Below are 25,780 nucleotides of genomic sequence, written 5' to 3'. Positions count from 1 at the left end.
CACAAACAAAGGCTTCCCTCCACCGAGATTTGAAAGTATCTTGTTTCCTGATTGGTCCTCTGGTCAGGTGTTGCAGGTCACTGTTTGTTAACCCTTTACAGGTGAAAGGGACATTAACCCTTAGCTATCTGTTTGTGACACGGGTTTACTCACATCTACGCACATAAAACTTCTGCAAAGGCAAGTTCATACTCAGCTATTCAAAGAAGTGAAGTTGCTGTTAGAGCCTGAAACGCCCCATATGTACCTGACACTGACCAGAATATTATCATATGCTTTATCACTCCCTAAGGTTAATTCAAGAAGAAAAGGAATCAACAGAACTGCGTGCGGAAGAAATTGAGAACAGAGTAGCTAGCGTCAGTCTAGAAGGCTTGAATCTGGCTAGAGTTCACCCAGGTACATCTATAACTGGATCAGTGACAGCTTCATCGCTTGCAAGCTCTTCTCCTCCTAGTGGGCACTCAACACCTAAACTCACCCCTCGCAGTCCAGCCAGAGAAATGGATCGCATGGGAGTCATGACACTGGTAAGGAAATGTGTGATGGCAGTTTTGAGCATGATATTTATTAAAATAAACTGATCAAATTGTTTTTGCTGTTTGCCTAATCCTTACCAAACCTTGTCTACTCCCTTGTAGAATTTGTTTTGTCCATATTTTGTTGTCTCTGCATATGCACAAGAGCAAACTATGCCAATGCATAGGAAAAATAGGGAATATGGTAAAAGACCTGGTGGTTTAACCAGGATCTTCAGTGACCTGTAACTCAAAAAAAGGTCATACTAAAAAGAGGAAAGTAGATCAAATTACAAAGGATAAATATAAAAAAACCCACAAGAACAATATTATAAAAGCTAAAGCACAAAACAAGATTAAACTACCTAGGAAAATAAAGGGTAACAAGAATTTTTTTTTACAAATACATTGGCAGCAAGAAGAAGACCAAGAATATTACCCAATGAGAAGAGAGAGACAATAACAGAAAACGTCATAGTGGCCTAAAGCGTTAAATGCCTTTTTTGTTTCATCTTTCATCAAAAAGGTTAGCAGTGATCACAACTAACATAGTGAACGGCAGTGTAAATGGGGTAGGATCTGAGGCTAAAATAGGGAAAGAACAATTTAAGAATTACCTGGACAGGGAAGATGTCTTCAAATCAGCAGGTCCTGATGAACTACATCCTTAAAGAATTGGTTGAAGAAATCTCTAAGCCATTAGTGATTATCTTTGAGAACTTGTGGAGGACAGGACAGATCCCAGAGGGCTGGAAAAGGGGAAATGTAGTACTTATATAAAAAGGGGGAATGAGGACAACCCAGGGAGTTACAGACCAGTCAGCTTAACTTCAATACCCAAAAAGATAATGGAGCAAATAATCAATCGTTTGTTATCACTCAGAAGATAATAAGATAAGTAACAGTCAGCATGGATTTGCAAGAACAAATCATTATCAAACCAACCTAATATCCTCCTCTGATATGGTAACAAGCTTGTGGATAGGAGGGAAGCAGGAAATGTGATATATAACAATGTTAGTAAGGCTTTTGATACTGTCTCTCATGACTGTCTCATAAACAAACTAGCCAAGACAAACCTGCTGTAAGGTGGGTACTCAACTGGTTGGAAAACTACTCAAAGATTAGTCATCAGTGGTTCACAGTCAAGCTGGAAGAGCATGTTGAGTGGGGTCCTAAGGCATCTGTCCTGGGTCTGGTTCTGTGCAGTATCTTCATAAAAGATTTCAATAATGGCATAGAGAGAACACTTATAAAGTTTGCAGATGATATTAAGTTGGGAGAGGTTGCAAGTGCTTTGGAGGACAGGATTACATTTTAAAATAATCTTGACAAACTGGAGAAATGGTCTGAAATACATAGGATGAAACTCAGTAAGGACAAATGCAAAGTACTTAGGAAGGAATAATCAAATACAAACTTGAAAATGGCTGCCTAGGAAGGAGTACTGCGAAAAAGAATCTGGGTGCTTATATTGGAACATAAACTGAATATGAGTCAACAATGTAAATACTGTTGCAAAAAAGCAAACATCATTCTGGTATTAGCAAAAGTGTTGTAAGCAAGACATAAAAAGTAATTCTTCCACTCTACTCACTGATTAGGACTCAACTGGAGTACTGTGTCCAGTTCTGGGCCGTATACTTCAGGAAAGATGTGGACAGAGTGGAGAAAGTCCAGAGAAGAGCAACAAAAATTATTAAAGGTCTAGAAAACATGACCTATGAGGAAAGATTGAAAAAATTGGGTTTGTTTAGTCTGGAAAAGAGAAGACTGATGGGGACATAAGTCTTCAAGTACATGAAAGATCATTATAACGTGGAGAGTGATAAATTGTTCTCCTTATCCACTGAGGACAGGACAAGAAGTAATGGGCTTAAATTGCAGCAAGGGAGATTTAGGTTAGATGCTAGAAAAAACTACTTAACTGTAAGGGTAGTTAAGCACTGGAACAAATGACCTAAGAAGGTTGTGGAATCTCCATCACTGAAGGTTTTTAAGAACAGGTTAGACAAACGCTTCTCAGGGATGGTCTAGATAATACTTTGTCCTGCCTCAGTGCAGGGGACTGGACTAGATGACCTACTGACCTCCCTTCCAGTCCTTTGTTTCTATGATTCTACATATGGTTTGTAAGGTTTTTGAAGGAAAGACTAAGTTGTGTTCGGTTTTTATTGTCTCTGTACAATGCCTAGCAGAGTGGGGCCCTTTTCTCTAATTAGGGCCATTGAGTACCAATGTAATAGAAATAATAGTTAATAATAATTAGTAAAAAGTATGAGAACCAATTTGCATAGGATTTTTATTATAAGCAATGATGTCTCAAATAATCCATTTAATAGAACATAGCTTGAGGCAGAGTTGAAGGCTGTTAATCCTAGGTCAGATTTAAATGTCAAGCAAATGCCTTACAAGGCCATTATTGATATTAAAAACTTTTAAAACTTATTTTTAAAAGTGTTTTAGGTGATTTTTTTTTCTGTTTTACACAAGTGGTACAGTGTGCGTTTCTCTGTATATGCTTTTCAAGGCCAGTTGCATGAGATGACCTGTTTTCCCATATTCCATTTAACCTGTATTATATTTAAACTGCATATAGTGTGTCTGAATATTCCTTAAACCACCTATATTCCACCAATGAGCATGAAACTGATACTGAACATTTCAAAAAAAATTCTGAAACTAAACTAAATGAGTGGGGAAAGTGCTCTGAAAAAGGTTGTCCAAAAGATTCACGTTTTGGTTCTAATGAAAACTGCAAATGAAAGTCCAGCAGACAAAGGAATAGAGGCATTTCCCCCACTACAAGACTTAGCCAGGTAATTATGGAATCCATTGGGAGTCTCTAGCAAATAATACACTGAGCATTTTACAATGCTGCTGCCCCCCGCTCTCAATATGTAATTATTTCAGAAAGTATGGTTTGCCTGTTCCTGCTGCCTGGGGATGGGTAGGACAGACTGACAACTCTTTGGGTGGAAGGGTTAAGTTGGGAGATCTTCTTGGAGGTTTAGATTCTATAGTACACAAACTTCCAAATAAACCTATAGGAGTTGGTTAGATGCCAATAACTGCAGCCAGATTTCACAGGACAGGTCTATGTAAACTTGCATAAAACAAACTCTGCAGGATTTGTTGAGCTCTAGCTGTATATCGCAGAGTGACACATTTGCCTAAAGTAGAAGTGTTAAGCAGTTGAACAATGTATGTTCTCGTAGACTTCCATGATGAGATAATGCCTGCAGTAAAGATGATTGGTGTTTTTGATGAGTTATTGAAAATGTCAGGTACACAAAAATATTAATTCAGATTTACCGTAAGAGGAGAGAAATTTCCCTCTTTCATGTACTGCAGTTTCTGTGATGTTCTGGTCTCATATCTGTTTTTCAGTGAAATGTTTAAAAAGTTTTAAACAAGAGAGAATTGCAAGAAAGCATTATCCTTTTATTATTGTTGATTCTTTTGGGAGGATTTATGGAAGATATTGGGGGGAAAGGAACTAAAAATGAAAATTTTATATCATGTCTGAAAACTTTATTTCTTTCCAGGCATATGAAAATGAAGGGGCCATGTGGGAGTGGCTAATTATTTGCAGAAAAGCAGGGCTTTGTGGTGGGTTCTCTAAATTACTGCACTCAAAAGGTATTTTTAAGTTATGTCAAAGGCATCTGGAGAATATGAATGGGTATTTTTGTCACTATTTTTATGTCAGAATAAATATATATGTGAAGTTTGAGTGTTTCTTTGGTCAAATAAAGTTTACTAATAATTCTTTTTTGTTGTTGCTTTTTTCATCAACCGAAGCCAAGTGATCTAAGGAAACATCGACGAAAGGTAGGACACTCGATATTTTAATGGTACAATAGCTGCATTAAACATACTTTTTTAATTTCTTCATGCCTTTTACTTATAAAACTTTTATGTCATTTTTATCTAAACAATTGGAAAAATGTATTTTCATTTTTATTCCAACTTGAAAATGCTTGTGAGTGAAAATCAACAATTAATTCAGCGTTAGGAGTTAAGTCTCTCAGGTGACTTTATCTGATAATTCATGCTTTAGTGCAACCGTTAAGAAACACTCCATCATAAACCAAGCTTAGTTACATTCTGAGTACTTTCACAGAACATTTTGTTCACTCTTTTTATTGATGGAGCAGCCATAATCTTTAAGGCTGAGTTTTATCTGTGCTGGTACAATATGCAATTATGTATGTAACTGGGATAGAATGTCATAATTCTATTGGTATGAGAGAGATTAGCAAAGCCATCAAAAACTGTGACAAAATTCCATTTCCTTCACGCTTATGATCTAGAAATTTGATCCCTTCATAAACAAGCTGTGAAAACAATCGACTTGATCCTGCACAGTCTTAACTCATGAGTATCAGGAATCAAGGCTTGCAGCAGAGCTAGTCTCCAGGCAGCCTCACCAGTACAGCTGGCCTGTCTGATTAGCCGTGCTGCCTGATTGGCTGCAGAGGTCAGCAGGCTGGATTTTACACCAGCAGCAGCTCACTGGCTTCACAATGCTCATGCCCAGCACTGTGACTAGTCTTGTGTTACTTTGTGCTTGCTGCTCCTGCCTTGCACTGAGTCCTTGCCTTAAACGCTTCCTCACCTGATACCCAGCTCACTCTAGTTCCTATCCTATGGCTTGACCCTTGGCGCTGGTATCCAGTTCCTGCCTTCCAGTTTGACCTTTGGCTTTGACTCCTGACTATGGCTCTGACCCTAGCCACTAGGCCTGATGGCTGCTCCAACCACTAGACTAGACCACGCTTGTTCTAGTCAGACAAGAATGAGATAATTTGAATACATGAGTAGTCCCATTTTGTTCAGTTGGTCTGCTTGTGCATAAAGTTATTTGTATGCTAAGGTCTTTGCAAGATCAAGCCTATTCTGCATAATAGGAACAGTCTGCTTTTCTAAGTATGATTTCTTTCCTTTATAATATACATTTTAAGTTGGCACAGTTAGAACATTCTGTTTCCTAATACTTTCATGTGTTTTTTACATAATCCTAACATTTGCTCATTTGCTCAGATAATTTAAATTGATTCCAAACCTGATCATTTGACAAATACTTGCTGAAATTTCCAGAAGTCTTGAAGAGCCGATGCATACTCTCACTGATATATTTGATTGGTAGATTGCAGTGGTAGAAGAAGATGGACGTGAAGATAAAGCCACAATAAAATGTGAAACCTCTCCTCCTCCAACACCCAGAGCCATCAGGATGACTCATACCCTTCCTTCTTCATACCACAATGATGCCAGAAGGTATGAAGTTCATAATATAAGTCAGAAATTCGCAACTTGACCACGTTATATCCTTTTAAAAGTATATGATTCTTCTGATTTCCCAGTACACCCTGACTTTTTTTGAGATTGTATGTCCTGCAAGTCAAAAAATGTTATTTTCTTTGTCTTTTCTACAGTCCCAAGCACTACACTGCTGCTAAAAAACAAATAATAATAGTGTCTGTTTCTCTCTTATGTCATGTCTTTGGTCTAACTTTAAGTTATAACTACTTTAGAACAGGAACCTTAATATTCACCTGAAAGAGTGCTGTTAAATGATGATAATCCTTAGGGATGGAGAAGACAAGGGGAATTCAGGGCAAGAAGTGCCTCTGCATAAACAAATCCTGGATTTTGCAGGAGGCCAAGAGACAACATTGATGTGGATATAGGGGACAGGTAAACTGAGAATGCAGAGAAGAGGGACGAGTAGATTCATTAAGGCCAGGTATACGCACTAGAAACTTTTGCCAGTGTAGTAATATCAGCTGGGGTCTGATTTTTAATGACGTTTCTGTGCTTGGCAAAAGCCCCAATGTAGACACAGTTATCCCAGCATAAACGTTTTGCCAAAATAGCTTATTTAGCTTGGGGAAGCAGTATAAGTCATACCAGCTAAAGCACTTTTTTGCTAGTATAAATTGTGTCCATACTACGATTTGGAACCATATAACTATATCAGCAAACTTCTTCTAGTGTAAACCTGGCCTAAGAAAGAGAAAATATTTCAGGATTGGAAATATTTTCTGTGAATTAATTTTCCCTAGGTTCACCCATTTGAAAAAAATAGTGAAAATGAATTTTGAAATAATCATTTCTAGTGATAGTTATGCAGCATTGCTCCTTAACATGAAAGATATAAGTATGTGACCAGCATGTCTTGCACTGGTTGTACAGTATTATACAAGAAAAAAATACATATTCAAAGAGGTGAAATAAAATCACTGAAAGAGAGGGAAACAGTTGTGAAAAGAGAAGGAATAAGGGAACACAAAAAGAATTGCAGAATATGATTTTAAAAAATGGAAAGGAGCAACTAGGTAAACATAGAAAGCAGGTACAAAGTTTTAAGTATTCAAGAATATAGATGAAAAGAAAAAGACACGAGAAAAACTGGGAGAGAGAAGATTTTTAAAGGTGTATTTTATTCATAATAATTTGTTAATTTCATTAGTTGATTAAACAAGACCTCATTTTACATTCATTAACAAAGTGATATTGCACATGTTGGAGATTGTTTTCATGTATTGTCACCGTGAGGGATCAGAGAAACTGCCATCCGGCATAGCAGAGATTAAAGAAAACCTTTGGGTTCAGCTAGTCCCACACTGCTATACTGGCAGCCAATCCCAGGCCTGGGGGTGAGGGAAGGAAGAAGGGTGCCTGGCTCAGTAAGGGTCTGACTGGCGAGGAGGCAGGAGTTCTCTGCCTGCGTGCCTGAAGGGATGGATCAGCAACCTGCCAGCCAGTGCAGCCACTTGAGACAAGTAAGGGCTCCCCTGCCAAGGGAAGGCTGCAGATAAGCCCCAGCACCTGAGGCAACTGACTAGGCAAGCCTCCAATAAAGTGGACTAGCGAGATCATGCCCAAACTGAAGAGACTTGTAGAAAGTAGCCCAGGAAAGCATGTCTTGACTCCCTGCCAGGAGGGAGACCCATCTTGCCTGTTTAGGGTGATCTACATAGGGCCCTGGGCTGGGATCTGGTAGAGAGGGAAGGCCCGGGTCCCCTTACCATCCCCTCTGGCCTTACAAACTGAAAGGCCAGTGATCTAGCCACTAGGCAGCCTGGCCATGGAAGACCCAATTACAGTTACACAGTGCCTGCTCAAGATGGTGAGAGAGATGGGGCTCAGCATGAATGATAGAAATTACACATGAAGGGAGATGGAAGTTTTGCCATTGAGTTCAGTAGAACCAGAATTTCACCCAGAAATATAAAATTAAATAATGAAATCCATTTTCCTACCAGTGCAAGACTGTTGTTTCCTACCATACATTCACTAATGTTTTTCCAGTCTAACTTCAAATGTACCAAATTCTGAGGATTCCAACAGTGGTCTCAGGAGATTTTATAATTTTTTCCTGATACACAGCATACGTTTTTCCATTCTTAAGTTTGTCCCTATCAAAGTTAATTATAAAATCACCTTGTGCCTCTCTAACTACTACTTCGCCTTGGTATTTATATCCTTGAAATGTACATGGTTGTATCCTCCTGACTGTTGTGTTCTACTTATAAGCTGATCATTGTTATTGATACAAACCTTAATTAATATAGTGGATTATTCGAGGAGGACAGATGACCAACTCTTTTACCCACATGGCTGTGTCTTGGCCAATTGGAATATGGTTAGTCATTGAAGAGTGTAATAAATATACAATATACAGTACACACCATTAAAATGCAAATAGTTGGCAACTGTTATTACTCTGTGAAATCCAAAGCTGGGCACAGGAAATAACTTCGTTATCTGAGATAACACTGAATGGCAATTACTGTAAGTATGGACTCCCAGTAGCAAATGCTGAATGTATCCATATAGAATATATAGTGATCTGTTTTGCAAAACATTCCTTTTTAAAGTTAAATCCATGAAGTAGCCTGTAATGTCAATATGTCTGCTTTAGAGTTTTATCAATGCCCAAAATCTGAATTGCTTTGATGTAAATATGTAGTCAGTAATGTATGCTGTATTTGGTTAATGAGTGAAACAAACAGAAATTATCTGACTGAAATTTAGTTTCTGTAATTGTCTAATTACACAATGTAAATGAGATAAAAACTTTGTCATTGATATATTTTTCTTTACAAATAACACTTCAAATTTCAGTTGGGAAACCGTATATTGTTGTAGTTCATACATTTTCCCAGCATTATTTTTGGCAAAACAAATTTGAAAGACTCTTTACGTTTTATTTCCTCTGCCATTTTTCATGGGATTGCTTCTGCTTGATTGAGACAAGAGCATTAGACATTGTACTATTCTATATGTTGCTGAGCTATACAGGAAAGAAAACATCAATAATTTGATTAATTGTTCTAATTATGAAGAGGTTCTTATTAGATTCTAGATAATTTGTTTGCACAGCTGCTCAGGAGAAAATGAAACCTAGCCAGGAGAATAATATGTTACCTATCTCTTCTTTTCAATTTTACAGTAGTTTGCCAGCTTCACTGGAGCCAGAAAGTATTGGTCTTGGCAGTGCCAGTAGCAGCCAGGACTCCCTACACAAAGCTCCCAAGAAGAAAGGAATCAAGTCTTCAATAGGACGTTTGTTTGGTAAAAAAGAGAAGGCTCGACTTGGACAGCTCAGTAAGGAATTAGTTGTACCCGGCCTAGGTCATTGTTCCACTGTCATTTTTGTGTTTGTTTTTGCTTCTTTCTTGTTTTCTAAATGGCGTATTCCTCATTTGCACTGGCAGAACCTTTCCATTAAATTTCATTATAGTAATGAGCATATTTGTCAGGAATTTGGTATAATCATGATCTAAATGAAAGGAAATCCATTAAGCTAACAAGCTTCATTGTTTCCTGCGAGTTAGCCTCTTCAATGGAACTACTCGCATGCTTAAAATTAAGCACTCCTTAAATACTTTGTTGTATTAGAGCAAAATTGCTGACAACATACCCTTAACTAATGAAAATAGAAGGGTAATAGTTTCTGTTCTCACAGTAATGAGCTTATCTTAATAATGCAATCTGGGAGTTTCTCAAAACTCAATATAACAACCCTTCAGTTTTCTAGTCTCTCACCTGGTAGCAGTTCTTGGCTGTTTTAGTCATAGCTTGGCTGTCCTCTTGCTATTGGTCACATTTCCCACTGAAACTGTCCATTCTCTTTCTATACTTCATGCATTTTTCCTCAGCTGTGATCCTCATTTAATTCATTTAATGGCACTAAATCTGCCTCTAAGTCTGTCTGGTTTCCATTATGCTTCCTAGTGGACAGACTTTACAGAGCAGAAACAGAGAAAAAAGTGTTTTCAGGAAATAGGTACTTCAGTCCAGAGTCAGAGGGGTATCCGTGTTAGTCTGGATCTGTAAAAAGCAACAGAGAGACCTGTGGCACCTTTAAGACTAATACATGTATTGGAGCATAAGCTTTTCGTGGGTGAATACCCACTTCATCAGTCCAAATTGTCATTCTTGACACTAATTTGAAAAAATCTAATTATAATATCCTTTGGGCTACTGGTCAGAAGACATATCAGTGAGAATGTGATGTTTTATAGCATCCGGATAGCTATGGGAGCCTAAAAAAGATGTGATAGTTTGACGTGGTTCCTGTTGCAACATACAGCACAGTGACAGAATCATAACATCCATTATAATTCATATTAAAAAGCTTCCTATTATTATAGGTTTACATTACACTAGTTTGGAATATATTTTCAGCTGTAACTTCATACTCACCATTTTGCTATAGCTGTGGGTATAATCATGAAATCCTTAGTCATTTAAAATCTTATTGACATCAGTATGAGTTTTGTCTTGGTAAGGACTTCATAAGATCTTTTTTCCTAAATTATAACTTAGAAAATATCACTCTTCTTTAGATGGTATCACTGGTGTTTAGGAAGGGAGGATGGTCTAGTGGTAAGTGCCCTGGCTTGTAATATATAAGACCCAGGTTCAATTCCTTGCTCTACTACAGGCTTCCTCTGTGACCTAAGGCAAGTTACTAGTTTTTGTGCCTCAGTTCCCTATATGTAAAATGGAGATAATAGCACTTCCCTGTCTCTCAGGGGTATTGTGAGCATAACTGGATTAACAGGGCCGGCTGCAGGCCACAGCGCGCCAAGCGCATGCTGGGGTGGCACGCCACTGGGGGGGCACTCTGCCGGTTGCTGGGAGGGCGGCAGGCGGCTCTGGTAGACCTGCCACAGGCATGCCTGCGGAGGGTCCGCTGGTCCCGCAGCTTCGGTAGATACCGGAGCCGCGGGACCATCGGACCCTCCGCAGGATCGCCTGCAGGAGGTCCACTGGTGCCGCGGGGCCCGGCAAGCAGCAGAGCGCCCCCGCGGCATGCCGCCGTGCTTGGGGTGGCAAAATTGCTAGAGCCGGCCCTGTGGATTAAAGATTGTGAAACTTTCAGATACTATAGTAACAGACACCAGACACGTCCATGAGAGAGAGTTTAGAACACTTCACCAATTTGAAATGTATCTGGCTAACTTGAGTGCCTGAAGTTAGAAACCTAAATCCATAGTGAAACCTGCTCCTGATATATCACAGAACTAAGGTTCCACATATGAAAATAGTTGATATTAGGGTCAGTCTATCAGTATAAAATCAAAGAATTCAGAATTTTTATTCTATATCTCTCTCATTATGGATATCTATCTTCCTCTCTTTGCCTACTAAAACCCTGTGTTCTTGAAAAAGGACTGAGTTTTAATCATAATTTAGGCTTCACTTGCTGTATCACTAGGGGAAGAATGAAAATCTGATTTATTCAATCATGTGGTAGTTTAGTGCATTTCAAAATCTATTAAATGGGTCTCTCAAGTCAATCTGCATGTTCCCATCTGCACTGATTGAGAATTTTATATCTTTAGACTGGGTTATTAATTCCCATTTACTTTCCATGAGACCAATTTTATTGATATTGGCAAATTATACATAATATTGTATTAATTTACAGTAACTCAGAGCCCAGAGGAGAAAGATAAAATAAACATATTGGTCTTCTATGCTGCTCTTTACAGTGCAGAATGGAAAATTCCTGTGAAGATTGCCTCAGAAGCAATAAAAGATGACCGTAAATTACTGTCTTAATGATACCTAAAAATGTTCATGCTATATATGTGTAATCTGTTAAAACACATTTATAATTCCCAAGAACCAACTCATGAAGTTTCAGGCAGACATTAGTGAATATTTGCAGTAGATGATTGTCTGGCTATGCCAGAAGGAGAACAGGAGACACTGGATGTGGTTTTAATTAGGCTGCAACTTTATTCTTAAAATATCTGGATGTAACCAGCAAATGAAAGTGTCCAGTGTAGGTAATTCCATTCTCATTTTCCTTTGTTTAGGGGCTGCCATCATCCTTCCCCTTTTCCATCCTGGTCTAGCCATCCCGCTGCTGGGACCCCAACACCTCCTTTCTATAAGGTTTAAAGGGAGCTATGAAGGAGAGAGGATTGACTCTCTGCTGTACAATTTGTATTTGCCCGAACCCACTTTTTCACTCCTTTAAAGTATGCCTCCTTTAAATCCTTTGCCAATCCACTTTTTATCTGATCCGTATCCCCTGGATGTCCATCACAGGTTTACATAATGAGTTGTGACATTATAACCTAACCACCATTTCCTAACCTAATAGGTCCCCAACTCACTGTGGGGAAGGTGAAAAGCATACATTTTAATTAAATATAGCCAGGAACAATAAAACATACATTTACATGTAATAACCAAAAACAAGCAACAAAAGCATTTTTAGCAGCTATTAAGGGTGATCCCTGTGCTACTGAAATACCGAGCAGTTTGTTTCCTTTTTAATTTGTAACCAAGACAGATGAGAAAAGAGAAGGAAATGAAGTCTTTTGTGGCAGGCAGTTTTTATATGCTTACACTGGCATAGAGCTAGTATTTTAAAGGTAATACAAGATAGTAGCAAAAACACACACACAGTACAGATTTTTACATAATTGATTGAACTAGCTCTATGACAACTATAATGATATAGTTATAACTGTATTGCAAGTTACATTAACATTAGGATGCTATGTCATGAGACTTCTATATCATTGTACCACTGACTGCTAAAATCAGATTTTTAATGTGTTGTCACAAATTAACTTGACAAAAGGGAATTAAAAAAGTCCTAATTTAACTTCTTTCTTCAAGGTTTCACTAATCTTGATGTGGCCTGTGGAAGTACAAATTTCCTATTCCAAATATTCATTTTTTCCTGTTATTTGGGAGATACCTTCCCTTTTCTTCAATAAAGCAACAGACAGCATTAAATAGATCTTATTGACTAGCCTCAGCAGAAATGTTCTTTCCTTTTTATATTTTCATGTGTGCAGTCATATGCATATGTGTGTGCACACACTTATACAGACTAGCACACAGAGTGAGTGCACTTAGAAAGATCATCTCAGTGCCAAAGATGTTTCTGGTTCCAGCAACTTTAAGTATAAATAATATTTCTGCAACCAGTAATCTCTCTTTAAAAAACATAGATATATGTATATAAATTCTCGCAATCTCTCATTTGAGTAATGTTGATTAAAAAAACAATATTGGAACATCAGGAGTTTTACCACTGACTTAAATAGGGCCAAGATTTCACCTTGAAAATATCCTTGTACGAAATTCCTTGTATGTATTCAAGAACAATTGGTTTTCCAGTGCTAAATCTGTTACTCTTGAGTTATTATTCTTTCAATGTCTGCTAAATTATGTGCATTACTATCCAAAGTCTAATACATTCCTTAGAACATGTTTTACATATTTATACTACTTTAAAGATTTTGGGGGGCGGGACTTTGCATCTTTTGTTAACTCATCTGACTGTATCAGCTTATGCATCTTCTAACGTCCTTTTGGAATATCATGCTAAACTTTCTTTTTGTGTTTCTTCTCCTGTTACATATTAGCTATATCTATCCCTAATACAACTATAAATTACAGTGATTTTTAGATCCCGATTATAAAGCTGATCTGTGTGGGTGCAAGTGTGTGGATCAGTTTGCAAGATAGGAGTGTTATAAAGCACTTATCTCATTCACATATACATTTAAGACTATGGCTGCCATAACCCCAGGTTTGCCATCCTTTCTTGGTTATTCAAACAGCACAACTGTGTTTTGTAAAAGTATATTATACTAAGAATATTTTCCATTCTGTAAAAGTCACTGAACTCACACTACCTATATCTAAAGCAACTTAATCTGCACAAAAGAGTGTAAGTGATATCTTTACAAGGGTCAGAAGGAAACATATGATAAAGTATTCTATAAAACTTCTATCAAAGGACACTAACGATAAAACAATGCATGAGGTGATTTTTGTGTGTGTGTGTGATCAGATGCATGGCTACCATCTTGGAAGTTATGTGGCTAATGTCCTGTTTACAATACTGAAAATGTACCCTTGTCCTGTAGACAGTTATAACAGTAGAATGATTTATATTTTAAAAGGATGACCTTAAAAAAGGCATTTGTTCTTTGACACTAGCAAACAGATGCCCCAATAGATTTTTGCTCTCATTTGACTGAGTTGCATGTTAAAGTGGTTTGCAAATTTCAGGGTTCTATTTCCTCTATGTGATACCCTATATCCATTTGTTTTGGTTTTTTTAAGAAAAATTAGTTGCTTACTAATATTGTAAATTCTATTATGTTGTCCGAGGTAATGCCAGTATCTAATATATACTAATTCAGGGCCAAACTGTGACTCCAGTCTTGCACTAGGGAGTTACCATAGAGCAGTGGTTCTCAACCAGGGGTTCACATACCTCTGGGGGTACTCAGAGGTCTTCTAGGGGGTACATCAACTCATCTAGATATTTGCCTAGTTTTACAACAGGCTACATAAAAAACACTAGCGAAGTCAGTACAAACTATAATTTCATACAGACAATGATTTGCTTATACTGCTCTCTTTACTATACACTGAAATGTAAGTACAATATTTATATTTCAACTGATTTATTTTATAATTATGGTAAAAACGAGAAAGTGAGTAATTTTTCAGTAATAGTGTGCTGTGACACTTTTTTATTTTTATGTCTGATCTTGTAAGCAGGTAGTTTTTAAGTGAGGTGAAACTTGGGGGTATGCAAGACAAATCAGGTGCCTGAAAGGGATACAGTAGTCTAGAAAGGTTGAGAAGCACTTCCGTAGAGTAAGGAGATGTAAGGTGTCCTCTTCCTACTTTACCCCAGTTACCTACATCATGGGCAATAGCATAGGAGGGGAAGCAGGTGCCACAGAGCTCCTATTTCCACCTTCCCCACATGCGGATGAGAAGTGAGCAGAGCCAGCAGGTTGGCCACTTTAAACCGCGGTTTACTCTCTTCACCGAACAGCAGGAAAAATAAGCAGAGTCACAATATTCCTCCTCACGTGCTCTTGGAACACCACAACAACATACTTCATTTTTTCAGGGCAGAGCACAGAGTCACAATCTAGCACTCAGTTTGTAATATGGTTTGACACCAGATAGACAGACAGACAGACAGACAGATGAGTCTGTCTATCTGTCAATTGCAGTTAATGCATGCGATTAATGCAAAACAAATTAACTAAATTGTAAACAGTGTGATTAATTGCAGTTTTAATTGCATTGTTAAACAATAATAGAATGTCAATTTAAATTTATTATAAATATTTTTGGATGTTTTTTCTATATTTTCCAATATATTGATTTCAATTACAACATAGAATACAAAGTGTTCAGTCCTCACTTTACATTATTTTGATTACAAATATTCTCACTGTAAAAAAGATAAAACAAAACAAAAGAAATAATATTTTTCAATGCGCCTCATACAAAACCACTACAGCCTACTTCTTGTTCACTCATACAGACAAGTGTGTTTACATCTGCAAGAGATAATGCTGCCTGGTTCTTATTTACGTCACCTGAAAGTGAGTACAGGCATTCACATGGCACTGTTGTAGCTGTTGTTGCAAGGACTTTACATGGTGGATCAGCTAACATGCATATGCCCCTTCCTGCATTTACTTGTAGGCTCTGAAGTTTTACACTGTTTTGTTTTTGAGTGAAGTTATGTAAAAAATAATAATCTACATTTGGAAGTTGCACTTTCATGATAGAGAGACTACACTACCGTACTTGTGTAAGGTGACTCGAAAAATGCTATTTCTCTTATTTTATCCTTTTTACAGTGCAAATATTTCTAATAAAAATAATATAAAGTGAGCGTTGTATACTTTGTATTCTGTGTTGCAACTGAAATCAATATATTTGAAAATGTAGAAAAACATCCAAAATATGTATAATACATTTAAATTGGTATAACAGTATGATTAAAACTGCGATTAATCACAACTTTTTTTTAATCTCACGATTATTTTTTTAATAATTTGACAGCCCTACTAGATATCTATCTTCAAGAAAGGATGGTCAGTCTAGTGGCTAAGGTACTAAACTGGGACTTAGAAGACTCAGGTTCAATTTCCTGCTTCACCCCAGGCTTCCTTTGCAATCTGGGGCAAGTCACTAAGGATATGTCTACACTTGGAGTGGGAGGGTCAATTTCCAGATCAAGAAGACACACTTGTGCTATCTCTGATTGAGCTAGCATGCTAAAAATAAAGTATAATCACAGTGGTGCAAGCAGTGGGATGGGCTAGCCCACCCCGCATATGTACCCAGTGTCTTGGACAGGTACATACTTGGGGAGGGGAAAGGGCCTCCATGGCTACACTGTTTTTAGTGTGGTAGCTTAATGAAAGCTAGCACGGGTATGTCTCCTCAAGCTGGGGCCTGTCCTGTAAAACATACTCATTAGTGAACTGGAAAACAAGAGGTGAATAGTGAATTGGCAAAGATTGCAGACAATACAAAATTATTCAAGATAGTTAAGTCCAAAGCACACTGTGAGGAGTTCCAGAGAGATCTCACAAAATTGGATGGCAACAAAATGTGAGCAACAAAATGGCAGATGAAATTCAACATTGATAAGTGTGAAGTAATGAACATTGGAAAAAATAATTCCAACCATACATATATAATGATTAGTTCTAAATTGCATTCTAACAGATCTTGAAGTCACCTTGATAGTTCTTTGAAAACTTGTGCTCAGTGTGCACCAGTTGTCAAAAAAGCTAACAGTATTTTATGAACTATTAGTAAAGGGATAGAAAATAAGACAGAAAATATCATAATGTCGCTATATAAATACATGGACCAATGCCTTGAATATTGTGTCCAGTTCTGGTTGGCCCATCTCAAAAAAGACATAGTAGAACTGAGAAAAGATTCAGAGAAGGACAACAGGGATGATCAAGGGTGTGGAACAGATTCCATATATGAGGAGAGCCTAAAAAGATTAGGTCTGCTTATCTTAGAAAAGAGATGACTTAGCAGGGATATGAAAGAGGTCTATAAAACCATGAATGGTGTAGAAAAAGTGAATAGAGAAGAGTTATTTATCCTTTCACATAATATAAAAACTAGGGATTGTCCAATGAAATTAATAGGCCGCAGTTCAATGCAAACAGGAGGAAGTACTTTTTCACAACTAACCTATTGAATTCATTGCCATGGGATGTTGTGATGGCCCAATATATAGGTTCTTCAATGACTATTAGCCAAGATGGTCAGGGATGCAACACTAGGATCAGGGTGACCTAAACCTCTGACTATCGGAAGCTGGGAGAGGAAGACAGGACTGGATCATTCCATAACTGCCCTGTTATGTACATGCCTCCTGAAGCTCTGGTACAGGCCACTTCAGAGACAGGGATACTAGGTAAGATGGATCATGGTTTGACCCAGTCTGGCAACTCTTTTGTTCTTAACTACACCTCCAGCTAGAAGTACTGACATACCTTTAGTTTCCCTTTGCCTCGGTCTCTCATCTGTGAAATGGGAATAATAGTATTGCCCCCACAAATGGGTGTTTGAAAGTTAAAAACATTACTCAGACCTTTCCAGGTAGTGAGAAGAATATATAAAGACTTTGGCAAGGTTTGGTCAGATTTGTTCCTTAATTCTCTGGTTATAAATAGATAATAGGTATTCTCAACAAGCAGTAGACTTAAAAAGAGAAAAATAAATAAGTAAAATAAAAATAAGGTTGAGTTGAGGAGGGGAATAATCAGAAAAGAACTATGAGGAAATATTTTCCTTTTTGCTTGCTGTTTCAACACAGGAGGTTTTATGGAAACAGAGGCTGCAGCACAGGACTCTCTAGGATTAGGCAAACTGGGAACTCAAGCAGAAAAAGACCGAAGACTAAAGAAAAAGTAGGTTGCTTGTTCATTTTATTTTCATCATACCTTATTCATACTTTGATTTTGTGTGTTATCCTAGATATGCGCATAATTGAAAGCATGACCAAACAAATGACTGTATTTGTCTGACACTGTAGCAGTTGACCATCGTGTATATGTGAGTTTTTCCAGGATTATTGTTTTAAAAAGCTCTGCGTAAAATAACAGAAATATGTGGTAATAAAGTACACTAACACTAAAGTAATGTGGTAATAAGGTACACTTTATAAAGGTAGAATATTTTATCATTCACAAAAAAACCCATGAGTTTAAAAGAAAGGAATATTTTTTTAGTTTGACATTACAGTTTAATTACTGTGTCCTGTGCTAATTGTGGTTTTTAAAACTACACATGCAATGAACGAAACATCTTACTGACTCTCTTTGTCTGGATTATCCAAAAGAAAAAGAGGATGCATTGAGCATATAATTATTTCAATCTATTATAAAAGAGAATGATTCCCCATAGACATTAGTAACTTTGCTTTCTCTTATGTCTGTCAGAAAATGACAACCTAGGTTTTTGTTCACATAAATTATAGAATAATTAAATGCTTTCCGCCACTGCACTAGTTGTAAAACTGATACAGTCTGAGTCATAACAGCTGCAAGAAAGTAAGTAGGCCCATTTGGAAAAAAAAAAAAAAGCTTTGTGCCCCCCCCCCCCATCTATTCAGTCTCATAATTCCAGTGTTGTTAGAGGACATCTGAGGAGAAAAAGGACACTTCTTAAAAATCATGCTCCGAAAATGTTTTTTTTAAACACACTTATTCCTCCTCTTTAATTACTGTTTGAGTGTCAACATTTTACTTCCTAAAACTCTTTTTGATCTTTCATATTTACAGTATGCTCATGAATCTCAGTCTTCTGCTGATCTTTTACATGGTTTGATGGATACTTTGCATAGTATTCTGCCCTTCTGATGAGGAAATTCCAGGGATTTTTTCCAGCCTCTCTGAGTGGTTTTAACCACTTACTTTGTACCACATGCAGTTATGGTACATGCGATCATTATTGTTAATGTACAAATATGAGTGTTCAACTTAAACTGGTCCTGGTTTTACAACCTGTGAATAAGGCTAAAAAAACATTCCTTCAGCATCCTCTCCCAACAGAGAAGAGACTTTGGTCACCAAACTCAGGATACTGTTCTTAAGAATACTACAACAGATCAATCTTTCCTCTGCATCTGAAATTTTTATCTCCAAATCAATTATCAGTCACCATTCTGTTATATATTTTATGGAAATTAAACCCTTTTTATGGAATTATATTGTAAAAGTATCAATTGCATATCCTTAATTCTGCAAAGCTTCTTAAGAGCTGTTGAAGCCACCACTGGGAACAGACCATATTGGGCGCCATTAGAAATTTAGCATTCACCATGCTTCTCATGTATCTTTCAGTACTGAGAATAGAAGATACTACAATACGCAGTCAGTACTGGTTGAAGTGTCAAATGTTGAGATTTTAGAGGCTGCCACAGTGCCCACAAAAATATTTCAAAATATGTCGCTTCTCTTATTCTGTTAGGTTAGTATTTATTAACAGAATGTAAAAGTTTTAATCTATGTACAATGGATAACACAGAAAATTCAGCTTTACACATCAATTGCATCACACAAATACAAACCTAGAAAAGTCTTGGATTTGGATACATTGGAGAATATATAGGATAATCTATTCCCAGACCTCTTAGTCTAATCTCCTACAGTCGGACTTTCTTGTGCTGTCAGCTTTTCAAAGTTTTCTCTTCTTCTGTGTCTGTCCTTGGCTCCTTGTGGAGTAGACATAACCAAATCATCCCCTGATGTGGTATCATTTAGGAATCTTTTCTTTGTGATTATGATTCATTCACTTAGAATATAATCTTGGGCTAGTATTTCAGGTGCATATTTTTCCAGATAGTCCAAGATATTAGACTATAAAAGTGAAAATTGTACGTACTTACCTGTAATCATATGTTTATAGATCTGTCTCCTGAAGGCATTTGTTCCATCACTTTAGACCTTTAAGAGTGGTCAATCTTTGTAGATTTTGGTTAACTTTTAAAAGTACTATTCAGAATTCCCCCGGGTTACTTGCAGAGACAAGTTTGGACGTGCTTTGTGTTGGTCCATTTACCGAGGTCCTTAATTCATTCAATATATAATTGTATGTCTAAGACTAATACAGAAAAATGAATGCAGGTCACAGGTATTTATTGAATCATGGACATTACTGGGATAGGGACGTCTGAAATAGAATTCACGTGTTATCAGATCTGCTTTAGAAAGATAAAGGTATTTAATGTGACTGAGATCTTGAAGTGTATTAGAAGTTAAAACAGTCCAGTACTTCATTTTGTAATGCTTTAAGCAGAAAGGTTTGTCTCAGTATGTCAGACACCTTTCTTGCCCCCATTTAACAATGCATATCTCCCTCCTTGCATAAATGGAGAGAGGTCTGTTTAGCTGAGAGATGAATACTAATTTTGGTAATATAAGTGAGAGAGCTATTTAGTGTCTCACATTAATGATAGTAGAAATATACTGTACTGACAGGACCTTATCTATAAACAATGTCGTATCTTTATAAAAGGTAAGTGAGAGAGTTTAACTTTATTAAACTGTCTTGTTTTCTAGTGGCACAGCAACTAAGTTTGCTTGCTTCTGTTGATCAGAGCCTGTGAACACTGCAAAGAAAGCAAGCTCAGACCCTGAAGGGGAACAAGCAGCTTACGTAGCTTTGTAGTGATCCCTGCCCCTTAGCTGGAAGGACAGATATGAGAAAAAGGCAAAGAAGCATTGTTTAATAATTACCACACAGGACTAGGAGGTAGGAGATCTGGATTCTATTCTGTTTTTGCCACAAAGTTGCTATGTGATCTCCCAGTCATCTATGGTAATGATGGAAACAGAATGCTTTAATGAACAGGTGACTTTAATGAAGAAGAATTTGGACCACTGCCTTCTACTGGATAACATCACGTCTGCTCATTCTTAAGCCCTACCATTATATTGTTTGCAGCTCAGGCATTGCTCTTGCAACTCAGGTATCAGGAGACTGTGGTTTTAGAATGGGAGAATATGTTTTCTCCTGATGTTGCAGAAAAGTTATGAGTAACCAAAGCATGACCAAAATTTGTTACAATATGAGTTAGCTTTGAGATAATGATGATAATTATTTTAAAATTATTTGAACTTAAGCCACAATATTTCCAGGGGGGACTCAGAGGAACACTCTCTCGGGGAAAAAATGCCTTAAACTCTTCAAAATTTGACATTCTGGATTATATTTCTAATTAAATTTACATTATTTTAGCTCTCTAGCCCTGACTATTTACATATGCAAAATAAATTGTTGAACAATATCTTTTACTCTAAGTTTCCTGAGAGAGTACTACACTTCTGCATATCAAATCCCACTCTTGTGATTATAGTGTAATCAACATATTATTGCACTTCGAAGTTTACCTACTTCCTGCTTAGAGGATGCTATTTGGCATTATATATTTCTATGTATTTGAATTAACTACTTACACACCATTAAAGTGAAATGAAGAACCTAACTCGGTGATAGGCAAGACTTTTGTAGACCTCCCTAAACAGCCAATTTTCATCCTAGGAATTTGGTTGTTACAGTTAGTCATTAGCTATGAATCCTTATCCTAGGACTTCAAAGACATAGGAAACTAGCTCTTCAGAAGTTGTTAATTTAATCTCATCATGATACTAAAATTGATTCAATAATACAGCCATTAGTTAGATGAATCATCTACACATTCATAAAGTTATGTATGTTTTCGGTGAAGCCTGACCACAAAAGACACATGATGTAATAAGACACATTAATTTAAGTATTTTAGAATTGTATTATTTGTAACTTAAATGTGGTCTCGTGTTCAGAGCATGGAAGTGAATTTCAGGACTCTTCTGAGTTTATTCTTCTTCTTCAAGGGATTTACTGCGCAATTTTTTGCGAATCTACTTCTAACACCTAATTATAACCTTAAAGATCTGTTAGAAGGATTAATAAATTTCTGTAGAGAGCTTTAAGAACTTGTAATGAAAGGTACTATAGAACTGCAAACTATTATTATCTAAAAGAAACTTGGTTAAGAATAGAGAAATAGATTTATTCTTACATTTGTTAAGATTTGTTTGCAGGGGCATTATGGTAGCCATGTTGATCCCCGGATATGAGAGAGACAAGATAGGTGAGGTAATGTCTTTTATTGGACTAACTAACATTGGTGAGAGAGACAAGCTTTTGAGCTATGCATAACCAAATCATCCTCCTCTTTAGGTCTAGGGAAGGAAGCAGAGCGTTTGAGCTAAATACAAGTTGGGACAGATAGTTAAGCAGAAAGAGTAACACAGGTTGGAGCCTGGCACTTGAAATGAAGTGGGCAATTGGGGGTTAGATTTTTATGCATAAAAGATTTGAAGCAGGCAATTAAGGTCAGCAGGCAGGGTGGTGTGTTACAGATTGTTGTAATGAGCCATAAAAGCAATGTCTCTGTTAAGTCCATGTTTTTTTGGTGTCAAGCAGAGTTAAATTTTCCAGGTTTGCCTTTTGAAGGTGTTGTATAGGTTTCCTTTTGAGGACAAGTATTGAAAGATCAGCTATAGAGTGATTGCCTTATGAAAAGTGTTTCCCCCACAGGTGATATGGTGTTTTTGTTTTGTATCATTTTTCTCTGTGAATTCATTCAAGATTATCTGGTTTCACATGCATAGTTGTTACTGGGGCATTTGTTGCAATGGATGAGATACACCAGATGTTGTGATAAGCATGTGTAGGATCTGTAAATCTTAAAAGGTATTTTGAGAGTGTATTGATTATCATAGCAGTGGAGATTTGTCTACAGATTTTGCATCTGCTGTTCTGGCAGGGCCTGGTGCTGCTTTGAGTTGGTGTGTCCTGGTCTTTGGGGAGTTTGTTGAGGCTGGAGGATTGTTTAAAGGTCAGAAGAGGGGGTTCAGGAAAGATTTCTTTCAGGATGTCATCCCCATCAAATATGGGCTATAATTGTTTGATGATACCTCACATGGATTTCATCATGGGGGGTGGTAGGTGACAACTAGGGCTGTGTGGTCAGGGATTTCTTTTCCCTGTACTGAAGTAGGTTCTCCCAGGTAATTGGATAGCCCTTTCCATGATGGGATCATAGAATATCAGGGGTGGAAGGGACCTCAGGAGGTCATCTAGTCAAACTCCCTGCTCAAAGCAGGACTAATCCCCAGACAGATTTTTGCCCCAGATCCCTATAATGGCCCTCTCAAGGATTGAGCTCACAACCCTGGGTTTAGCAGGCCATTGCTCAAACCACTGAGCTATCCCTCCCCCCTCACAGCTACTTCTCTAGTGGAATGTCCTTGTTTAGTGAAGTCAATTTAAGTGTGTTCAGGTGTGTATCCAGGACTTTCTCTTCAGAGCAAATTCTGTGGTATGTGAGTTGTAAATAACAGATTTTTTGGTGTGTCTGGGGCAGTCGCAGGATCAGTGGAGGTAAGTTTGGTGACTGGTGGGTTTCTCATACATAGTTGTTTATAGGGTTCTATTTTTCAGCTAACTCTGATATCCATGAAGTTAATGCTGGTGTTGGAGATTCTGTAGGGAGTTTGATGAATGGATGGTAGTTATTGAAATTGTGATGGAAATCTGTGGGGGAGTTTAGAATTTCTGTCCAGACTCCAGAGGATGAAAATATCATTGATGTATCTCAGGCATATCACTGGTTTTGTTAAGACTGTGCATTCTTATATTTTGTCTGATATATGGTATAGAGAAGATAAACAATGCTGAAATGTGGCCTAGAGAATTGCATTATTTGCTATCAATATAAACTAGTCCTGATTACCCACCTTGGTTTATCATGCACAGAACTTGCCAACACTTATTTTTCTCAGGCTTCCCTCTTCTTCCCAGCCTGCCTACTTGCACCCTAAGCTGTTGAAGGAGGGTGTAGCCAATGTGTTGCAGTCCTTAAAGACCATATCCAGCAGTATAACTCAGCAGACATGAGTGTCCCAGTAGCTGACACATCCTTTCATAGCATGTAATGCCAGAAGGGTACATTAAATCATCTCGTCTGATATCCTGTTGATCACTGGCCATTACAATTCGCCCCGTGACTCTGTACTGAGTCAAAAAACTTGTGTTTGGCTAAAGCATATCTTTCCAGAAACGCATCCAGTATTGATTTGAAGTCATCAAGAAAGGGAGAATCCACAACTTCATTAGATAGTTTGTTGCAATGGTTAGTCACTCTCACTGGTAAAAACGTGTGATTAATTTCTAATTTGAATTTATCTGCCTTAGATTTAGCCACTGGATCTTATTATGTCTTTTTCTGCTAGATTAAAGAGCTCCTTAGTACTTGGAATATTTTCTCTGTGAAGGCACACTGTTATCCAGTCACCTCTCAACCTTGTTTGGTTTTAATTTTTGTTATAAACTTAACAGATGCAATTAAAGTCTTTTACTGGTAGGCATTTTCTCAAGCCATTGAATCATTTTTATGGCTCTTTTCTGCATTCTCTCCAATTTTTCAACATCCTTTCTAAAATATGTATGCCAGAACTGTACATAGTATTCCCGTTTTGTCTCACCAATGTCATATGCAGAGGTAAAATCACCTCTCGACTGACCACTTCTGTTATACATCCCAAGATCACATCTTCCCTTTTTGTCATAGCATTGCACTGAGTGCTCGTGTTCAGTTGCTTTTTCATCCTTTTCAGAGCCACTGCTTTCAACGATATGGTCCCCCATTCTATAGATATATGGCCTCCATTCATTGTTCCTAAATGTATAACTTTGCACATAGCTGTATTAAAATGCATTTTGTTTGAACAGGTTCGACTTACAAAATGATTCAATCGATATGTATCATTATTTAACATTCCACCAAAGTTTGTGTCATCTGCACATTTTATTAGCAGTGATTTTATATTTACTTCTAAATCATGAATGAAAATGAGGAATAGCAGTTCTGGTCCCTATGGAACCTTACTAGATGATTCTCCATTAATTATTACTTTTTTTTAGATCTGCTATTCAGTTTGTGACTGGAGTCCCAGGGGAGCCACATTGAGGTTACTCAATTAGAGCAAACTGCAAAGAATGGGGCAGACAACCCCCAATACTTAGATTTACCAAGCCAACATAAAACAGCTTCTGTAATACCTCTCTGGTTACCCAAAAGACAAAACACAGTTCCCTTTAGCAACCCAGCCATGGGCTTCCACCCAGACACCCAAGTCAAATATGAAAATTACTGAAAATGTTATTCATCATATTAGAAAGTTCTATCAATCCCAAGGGATCGGACATATTACCTCCCATGTTAATGAATATTTCAGATCTTATCGAAATACACACCTACAGCCAATTCTTATTAACTAAACTAAAAATTATTTAAAAAGAACAGAGAGAGAATATTGGTTAAAAAAATTAGTATACATACAGACATGAGTACAGTTCTGAGATTTGTTTCATAGTAAAGATGGTGAGCTTTGTAGTTGCAAATAGTTCTTTCAGAAATAGTCCATTGGTTATAGTCCAGTGTTCATATCCAGAGAGATCCGAGTTGGACTAGAGATCTCAGTCTTATGACTCAGGCTTCCCCTGCATAAAGCATCAAGCAGATCTGAGATGAAAAGTATCATGTCCCAAGAGTTTTTTATATAGTTCCTGGGCAGCACAGACTCCTTGACTGATCAATAGGCCTTTGATGTAACCTTGTGTTTCCCAAACATTACCAGTAATTAACTACATGGATTAAAGTAATTTATCCATTAAGTAGTTCATATACAGCTTACCACAAACTTTAAAGAGACATACAGACAATGACACTATTTCACTCACATTAACATTTAGATGAAATATTTCCTTTTGATCTCTGAATCAATAGCTATAATAATAGACAGAAACTGTTCACATGGCTAACATCTAACAAGATGTAAGTAAACACAATTAGTATCACCTCTGAT

At 37.3% G+C, this 25,780-nt stretch overlaps 1 protein-coding gene across 1 annotated transcript in view; it reads left to right on the top strand.

The window, feature by feature from the left end:
• The window catches only part of PPFIA2 (PTPRF interacting protein alpha 2), a 647,901-nt gene that overhangs the window by 559,802 nt on the left and 62,319 nt on the right, over window positions 1-25,780 (top strand). The window contains exons 18-22 of the mRNA XM_075066795.1: window positions 293-530; window positions 4,323-4,352; window positions 5,671-5,801; window positions 8,983-9,137; window positions 17,680-17,773. Coding sequence (XP_074922896.1) covers window positions 293-530; window positions 4,323-4,352; window positions 5,671-5,801; window positions 8,983-9,137; window positions 17,680-17,773 — 648 coding nt within the window. The remainder of the gene's footprint in view (window positions 1-292; window positions 531-4,322; window positions 4,353-5,670; window positions 5,802-8,982; window positions 9,138-17,679; window positions 17,774-25,780) is intronic.

The sequence above is a fragment of the Chelonoidis abingdonii genome, chromosome 1 (genome assembly GCF_003597395.2).
Source record: "Chelonoidis abingdonii isolate Lonesome George chromosome 1, CheloAbing_2.0, whole genome shotgun sequence".
In the NCBI taxonomy this organism is placed as follows: domain Eukaryota; kingdom Metazoa; phylum Chordata; order Testudines; family Testudinidae; genus Chelonoidis; species Chelonoidis abingdonii.
Note: the sequence above shows the minus strand (reverse complement) of the source record. Positions and strands in the feature narration are given on the sequence as shown.